The following is an 8,609-nucleotide window of genomic DNA, read 5'->3' as shown; positions in this document are numbered from 1 at the left end:
GTATCGTATCGTATCGTGAGGTACCCAGTGATTCCCAGCCCTAGTATTTACCCCCAACATTTTTGTATGTTTGGTGTTTAATTATGGACATATGATGAAAACGATCAATTAGTGTTTTGGCCTTTGTGATTTACTGACATCAGCATGTTTTTTGGGAAATATACCCAAAACAACTGTTTAAAAAAATATATATTTGGAAAAGAATTGCCAAAATAATGAATGAGTAAAGCTCCTGAGAAAATAGAAACAGAAAAAAGCTTAAGCATGCTTTAAAAACCATTACATTTCTTCAATTCAGTGTACATGAATGCCTGATGCTGACCAATGATGGAATAATTATCAAGAGTCGGTGTGAAAGCAAACCATGGCAGCAGGCATGAGCACGTGCAGAAGCAGGGAGTCAACACAAACCTTAGAGAGAGCGCGGCCCACATCTGAAAAGCAGCGCGGTTTCCATTGCAATGTCTGCTCTGACCCAACCGGAGGCCACCAAAGCCCGCGCGTGGTCAGACCCGCACCCATCCCCGTTTGGATCCATCCGCCGCGCGCGTTCGCAGCCCAGACAGAACAGCAAAGACAAACACTTCCAACTTTCGCCTCCTTCTCCTCTCCACCCACTCCTCAGCTGTGTTGAGACACGTCCTCCTCACAGGGAGCTCCGCTGCCTTTCAGCGCACTCCTCCCTGCCTCCCCTCTCCGCCTCGATCCCTCCCTCTTTCCTGTCTTTGTATTTGCACAGGGCATGCATTTTTAATTAATCGCTCCCACACCTTTATTTATTTTTTTCATCTTTTTTTTCCTTCTTCTTTTCCATCCGTGCAGATCCCAGGCTTTAATCTCATGCAATCTGCTCGACTGGCGCAAAACAGCTAACGAGTCAGAGCGGCTCAGGGACGAGTGAAGACTCTAATTATCAGTGTGTGCTTTTTTTGTGTGTTTGCGAGTGTATCAAAGAGGTTTAACTTGGCGTAATTAAACGGCCTCCAACACTGAAGAACTCCAACCGCCGTGCGGTCACGCAGCCCACCACAATTACTATCTTTAAGGGCTCTGGTACCCAGTCAGGAACACACACGCAATGGTAATTTTATTCACCACGGTAACTGTTGTGTAATACCACATCAAGGTTTCATAAAGCCTTTTCATTCCGTCTCCCTCAAGGCCTCGTGTGCGGATGAGAAGAAGGAAGAGGACGCCAGCCGGGCGAGGAGCAACAGCAGACGTGAGTCGGTGAGCGCCAGCGAGACAAAGAACGGCAGATTTACTTCATTTGAATTAAATAAATACATTCATCCTTTGGTCTTGATGTCTCATTTCTCCAGTTTGAAGCAACGCATGGCTGTTTTCCGCGTGTTTCCTCTTTTCACACACTCCCACATGAAGATCCTTTTCAGAAGTGCAATCTGGCAAACAGCCGAAGCGCAGCTTTTGTGCTTTTTGAGTGGAGAGCTTCCTGTCCTCATTCAAACTCTTCTCTTTTCTACTGCCCACTTCTACTCAACACCTGCATTTATGACAGCTGCTAACAAATATTTAGTGTTTATCTTAACCTCTATGAAAAAAGAGGGGGTGTGGCCGTACCTGCGCGGCTTGCTGTCTTCGAATGGAGGAATGATGACCACTTTGACAGTGACCGACGTCCTCAGCAGGTCAATCATCTGCTCGTGACTCAGTGTCACGGCGGCCACCTTGCAGATCTCCACTAATCGGCTGCCCTGCCTCAGCCCCGCTTGCCAAGCAAAGCCATACTCCTCCACCTGCACAAAAAATATATATTTTTTTTAAAAAAGCAAACAAATTTTCCACTTTTTTTTTTGTCCAATAATCTTTTTGGATGAATCTGCTTTTGTGGTAGTACCTCAGCCACTGTGCCGTCCATGCGTACATGAAAGCCCAATTGTCCGAGCCCGTTTCTCCTCAGTGTCATGTCCACCGTTTCACATCCAATCGTCAACAACTGGTAAAGAAGTAATCAGAGTTATGGGATGTCTGAATTGACTAATTTCATTTTAAAATGATACTTTTTGAGTTTGTTTCTACCATAAATCCAAATGTTTTCAATATGCCTTTTACATTTTGAAACTGAATTTTTCCAGAATGCAAAGTGAATTTGAAGTATTAAAACATTTACACAAAAAATCATCTTTAAGTCTCCCTATGTCAATTTTTTTCATTAAAAATGTTCTCAGTAGTTTTAACTAAGATTATGAAGCTTTTAACCAAAATCTTAAAACCTAAATGTCTTAAAAAGCCATTTTTCATGCTGATCTGAAGCCTTTGAGGGGGCGTGGCTTTTGGAGCTAAGCTGAGCAGCTCCGCCCCTGATCCCTCCCCTGTCTGATTATCATAGCTGTGTCTCACTAGCGTAAATCTTCACCACTGCAACATAAAAATGTGAAGCAATTTCTGTAAAGGTCAGCAGTATGGTTTTGATCCGAATGTCAGCTAGGATGAGGAAGTAAAGAGCTTCATGGACAGAACTTCCTCCAAAAGCCTGATTCTTTCTCCTTCCAAAGACTCTTTTAGCTAATTATCGAATGTCTATTGACGTTGCTGTGATCAATACATCCAATCTATTTGTTTCTCAGAGCAGATTTTTTGATAAAATATTGAAAGCCCATCCATCCATCTTCTTGACCGCTTCTTCCCTTTCGGGGTCGCGGGGTGCCGGAGCCCATCCCGGCTACTGAAGGGCGAAGGCGGGGTACACCCTGGACAGGTCGCCAGTCTGTCGCAGGGCCTCAATCACACATCCATTCACTCTCACATTCACACCTAGGGACAATTTAGAGTCACCAATTAACCTATGAAGCATGTTTTTGGACGGTGGGAGGAAGCCGGAGTCCCCGGTGAAAACCCACGCATGCACGGGGAGAACATGCAAACTCCACACAGAAAGGTCCCAGCCGGGATTCGAACCGGGGCCTTCTCGCTGTGAGGCGAGAGCGCTAACCACTTGCGCCACCGTGCAGCCCAATATTGAAAGCTAACATCAAAATGCTCTTTCATTGATTTACAATCCTTGACAACTGCGGTTAAATGAGCCACCGTTCACATTTCCGTGGTCACATCAAGAAGCTCCGTGGAGTCTGGTGGAGATTTTCCAGCGTTTGGAACCCTTGCTAGCTTAAGTATTGCATTAAACTCGCACAAAAAAAATCCAGTGACGGCTGATTTGACCATGGAAATGCGAACGGCGGCTCATTTGACTGCAATCAATGGGAAGATACCATCTTCTCTTCTCCAGCACTTGAGCTAGACACGCTAGAAGGGCCAGATGAGGAGGTTTGCACATTAAGAAGTCTCATTAACTCAAACAGAGCCTTTCTGTGACAGTTTGATTGACAGCGATTTAAAAGGAGAAATACTCAGAAATATAAAAACAAAATGATTTCTTATTACATTTCTTCCCTTTCATAAAAAAATGCCACACATACATGTTAAAAACTCTAAAAGCATGATTTTCATTGGAAGGGGGCTATAAAGTGTTAGAGTTAATCAAATTCTCTCTTATAGTTAGTTGAGCTTGTGCCTCTCACCTTCAGCCGCTGGACCACTTCCCTGATGTCCTGCGCACAGCCCTCTGGAACCCGCAGTGCAATGTGGTCTCCTCTACCGAAGAAAATTTTAAGAGCCAGACGCTCCGGAGTCCAGCCGATCACGTCCGAACAGAAACAATTAAACACGACTTCTTTGGCGGCGCAGTCGACGAGGACGACAAACTCGGCTGATATGCCCAAAGCGCAGGGGAGCTCTTTGGCTCCACCTCGAAAATCCTGAGCCTGGACTCTCCAGGCGACCGCTCCTCTGGCTCCCAGCTCGCCTCCCTCTCTCGCTTTGGAGCGCTCCCGCTTTTTGGAGGCGAGGGAGATCAGGTTGTTCAGTTTGCCAGCGGTGTCCAGAGGCGTGCTGCTGATGTAGTTCTCGGCCAGGTCGCGTAGGTATTCCTGCCGCGTCCGCGTCGCCATGGTGTGGAACTTCTCCGACTTATGCACGGCGTTTTCAGCATTGATGACTTTGGCTAAGAGGAAGTTGCGGAACACCTCTGGGTCACGGAAGGTGACCTCGAGCGGGAAAGGAGGCCCAAACAAAGGCACGTCCTTCATCCGTGTTACAGCAACGCTGAGATAGAAGACGAACAGAGAATTGGAATTATTACTGCGAATTAAAAAAAGAAATGTATTTATGTAATGTTAGAATTTACCTGTAGTAGGTGTTTTCAGAGCAGGGGTTGTGCACACGAACAATAACAAAAACGTGCTGGAACTGTGATCGAATATTCTGAGGAGTGAAAGGCAGCGCTCCCGGCTCTTGAAAAATTATTGTAACAATGTCGTTTCCTATGTGCCTTTTTCTCAGGAGCTGATGAAGGGAAAAGCAGAATTAAAAAGTGAGTAAACAAACTGTAAACCTTAAGCGATAAGTCAGATATTTGAGAAAAACCAAAACTCTTCATATCAAACATGTTTTTAGTTTCTGTGTGGGTATTTGTGTCTGCATACACACTTGACTGCAGCTCCAAATATGTACTTCACTACTACGTATTTTAATTTTAAAGTAGTTGTAATGCTTCTGCAAGCTTAAAAATACATCTAAATGTGATCACAAATCTCTCTTCTGAAGGAAAAATCCCCCCCAGTCCTCTGCTTTATTTTAACTGTGAAATGCTGCCATCTAGAGGATTGATGAAGCAAAAAAACTCTCTATGCTGAAGTCTCTGATCCTCTGGATGGTGTTGTTGTGCCATTCGTGCAAATTCTCATTCTCTTTTAAACTGTAAGAAAAAAAAATATTTTTTTAAAATGTAAAATGTTTAGAACTAATTTTAAAAACTAACTTGTTATATGTAAAACAGGATAACCGTCAAGGATTTTTTTTAGTTGCAAGGAGATGTTGGTCCTGAAGATATGCTCTAATGAAAAATAAAACACAGTTTTCATCTGACTTTTTCTGCAGATGGCTGCTGATATAAAATGTGCAGACTGATCCGCATCATCAACCGGGCCTGTCACAGCACATGCGTACTCGTGTAAGCTTTCTTTCGCAAAGACTTCAGCAAACATCTCCTAAATTAAGTGTCATTATGCAGACTCCGCCTTCACAACAAAGCCAACTTTACACATTTTTTAAAAGAGTGCTCTTTAAAAATAAAAGTTAAATAAAGAGGAAAATATATATCCTAATAACTACTTACTACTGAACCCCACCCAACTATGATTGGATTAAAGAGAGACAGAACAGAAAGAGGGAGTGAATAGAGAAGCCACAAAAGCAGAGACTATAAAATACAAAAAGCTGCAAACGGAAATGCAACTCCAAATAGAGAAATCGTAACTTCCTCATTAATATTATATCATTTCAATGGAGACTGCACAGTTTAACCGAACACACAATGTAAGCGCTTGTGCTGACTGAGCTTTCTGAAGGGCTGGGGGTGTTCTTCAGCTCTCACCTGCTGGGGGTTGCTGGGCATGTACGGAAGCATGGTGGAAACGTGGAACATGATCTCGTAGCCCTGGTAGGTAGTGTAAAGGGAGTGGGTGCCTGTTGAGTCCGCTGGAAAAATTCATAAAACTGAATTTTTAGACTGGTTGTGGAAATGCCTCCTCACCAGGGTGTGTTTACTGGCAATAATAACTAAGAAACACACGTGTTACAGTAAGAACAAAGGAGCTCTCACTCTTTGTGTCGAGCTGGGCGGCGTATTTGCCGAATCCCTTGAGGAGCACCTGCTCCCCGAGCAGCTCCAGGAAAGCGGAGAAGGCCGGCGTCGCCTCCTCATTGTTGTACATCTCCTCCTCTGTGCTCTGGTCAGAACGGCACAGAAGAACACCCACCTTGTGCTTCTGACTCAACTGCGAGGCAAACATAGAGAGAACAAACAGCTGAAAAACTGCAGCTCGCTTCTATAAAAAGTCTACAGATGAGCGTTTAGTACCGCATTCACCTGGAGCGGATGGTTATGCACGCAGCCGTTTTTTAATGCAGTAAAAAACACCTACATGCTTACACTTTACCCTTCATTAAACAGAAACCGAGATAAGGAAGCCAAACAAAGTTTCTATGAGTACACAGATGTACCACACCCTGCTCCAATTTTGTACTTCGGCCTAACTTTTAATTAGCTATGCAGTTTAAAGGCACATTTTATGAACCAACATATCAGCGGAAAACTTTCTTTTGGATTGCTTTTTTAAAAATAAAAACAAGACGACAGTGTACTTTTTTCTGGTCTAAAGATTAAATCTGTTGGTAAACTCGTGCTTTAAGAGGAAACAAAATACAGATAAAGAGATGTGTGAGACTTTACCCCTTGTTCGTCCAGTTTAAGCAGCTGATCGGTGACTTTGGCTGTGCTCAGTGCCAGTCTCAAGCAGGACACGCTGAGCTCGGGGACGACCTGTTCCAGGACCTCCTTGAGTGGCAGACCTCTCACTGTGCCGTGCTTCCCCGTAGTCGCCACAGAATCTTCTAAAATTATGCCCCGCAGGGTCACGAGCTGGACACGGGATTAGATCAAAAGGAGACACAGATTCAGCAGAATATAAAAGGCACATCAATAATTGGATTTTAATTTTATTTGGTTCACAAGAATTTTAAGTGGAAAAAATGTATAGGATAACAGATGCACCAAAGGATTCTGGTAACTTTTAAGCAGGTAATTATAAATTTTGGACGAAAGAAAATGTGTGTGTTAATGCTCAATGGAATATTTTAGGATCTGTTCATAAGATTTTGACTAAATATTGAAACATCCCATTGGAATTACTCCTTTTTATCCTCCAAAATATATTTTCACTCATCAAATTATACAATTTGATTCAAATTTGGCTGGTTTCTTTTTTTCTTTTTATATATCAAAATGAATGTAAGTAAAAATTAATTTTATTTTTATCTTTTTGATACAGATTAATAGGTCTAGTTAGTTTTGATAGAATGTAATGTCTTAGAAAGAGTTCTAATGACTTTCAGCTAAGCCTGGAAAATACATCACAAATTTATCATCATTCCAATATCAGCCCGCGCAATAATTGTATCAAAAAGACCACAAATTTAACAGTCATTTTGGCATTTAATCAATTGGATGGACCTCTTTTATTTTAGATACTCGCATCCTGTGTGGGTCATTTGGAGTATAACTGTTGAATTTTTAAAAATTGAACTGATGCAGTGAAACGGAAGTGGCTTATTAGTTGTTTTGCTACATGATCATGTATCACAAGTCATATCTTCCTGGCAATATTTATCACTAATACTGCACATCGCAGGTTTTTCTAATATGGTGCAGCCCTACTTTCAGCCATAACTTTAAACTATAAAAACGTTTGGCTTAAGCTAGATGTATTAAGTTAAAAATGATAATGACGATTTTTAGCTTTTTTAAACTTTGGATGTTATGAGCGCTGCTCTAAACACAGAATGAATGAGCACAACTGCCCACCATGTCCAAATGACTTTCACTGATTTTGAAAAGCCCAACTTTGTCTCTAATGCTATCGTCTACAAGTTATTTACTAACAAGTTTTCATGCCCAAGCCTTTAAACTCACCAGAAACAGAGAACAGCACAGTGCCTCATTAGGACAGGTCAATTTTGCTAACAAGGCCCACGCACACACAGACTTAAAATCTTTGGGGGAAAAGTGTTCTCTGTGTTTGCTTAGTGAATTAATATTCCGCCTGCTGCTTAGAGACTAACTGAACAGAGAGGCTACATATCATTTGGGTAGAGTCAGAAAGGATGGGCTGCTCCTTTTCAATAACTCACATGTGGGTTCATTAAAAATGCATGGTATACAACCGAGCTGGCGAGGAACTGAGGAGGGGGTCAGCTGAACCTCAGACTCTCAGGTCTGACGGTTAAAACACATGAAATTACAGAGCTTCTGTTTCTGCAGGGCTGGAGTGGAATGAGTGAAATTCTCAACAGAGGGGAATTGGAAATGTTTAGAGTGTAAAGTTATGCCAGAGAAGGGGGGGAGAAGGAAGTCATCCCTCCACCTTGCTGTGTCAGCACATGGAATGAAATGAGGAGAAGGATATCTGAGAAGTGCCACTGCTTAAGTAGGAGAGAAAAAATGTCTGGATTTTTTTTCTTTCTGTGTGGAAACAGTGGGTCTGGATGTGCTGGCTGGGTCTGCTAACTTATTCCTGTGTGCTTGGATAGTAAAGAGGCTCCATTGTTGCTCCAAATCTAAAGTGATGAGGCCAGGCAACCATGTAATCCTGCTAACACCACCAACTACACACAGAGGACAACACCCAGGCTAAAACGACACCAATACAATGAAAGGAGGAGCATTTTAGCTAATAATATAGGACAAATGAGAAAAAAGGCCCCAAAGTAAACATTTCTCATAAACTAAATTATTGTTAGCATTCCAAGCAATCAAAAAATATTTATTTTAAATTGTATAATTGTATGGTACAAATTAATCGTACATCCGCACATGTAAAATTTCACAATTTGACAGATAAAACACCAAAACATGACAGCAGGACATCAGTTTTGACGACTTCTGACGAAGACTTCAAAGGGTGTGAATGTTACTTCTCCTAAATCACTGAGCATCATTTAAGTATACAAGTGTTGATTCATGCAAGTGAAAA

General features: G+C 42.2%; 1 protein-coding gene across 4 annotated transcripts in view; it reads right to left on the bottom strand.

Moving 5' to 3' along the window:
* Positions 1-8,609, bottom strand: part of sipa1l3 (signal-induced proliferation-associated 1 like 3) — a 58,626-nt gene that overhangs the window by 14,091 nt on the left and 35,926 nt on the right. For all 4 annotated transcript variants that reach the window (XM_024276784.2, XM_024276783.2, XM_024276786.2 and 1 more), the window contains 7 exons: positions 6,311-6,499; positions 5,681-5,855; positions 5,453-5,556; positions 4,205-4,362; positions 3,540-4,122; positions 1,859-1,957; positions 1,582-1,757 (listed from right to left, as the gene is read on the bottom strand). In XM_024276784.2, coding sequence (XP_024132552.1) covers positions 1,582-1,757; positions 1,859-1,957; positions 3,540-4,122; positions 4,205-4,362; positions 5,453-5,556; positions 5,681-5,855; positions 6,311-6,499 — 1,484 coding nt within the window. The remainder of the gene's footprint in view (positions 1-1,581; positions 1,758-1,858; positions 1,958-3,539; positions 4,123-4,204; positions 4,363-5,452; positions 5,557-5,680; positions 5,856-6,310; positions 6,500-8,609) is intronic.

Source organism: Oryzias melastigma, linkage group LG13 (assembly GCF_002922805.2).
Source record: "Oryzias melastigma strain HK-1 linkage group LG13, ASM292280v2, whole genome shotgun sequence".
Taxonomy (NCBI): Eukaryota; Metazoa; Chordata; class Actinopteri; order Beloniformes; family Adrianichthyidae; genus Oryzias; species Oryzias melastigma.
Note: the sequence above shows the minus strand (reverse complement) of the source record. Positions and strands in the feature narration are given on the sequence as shown.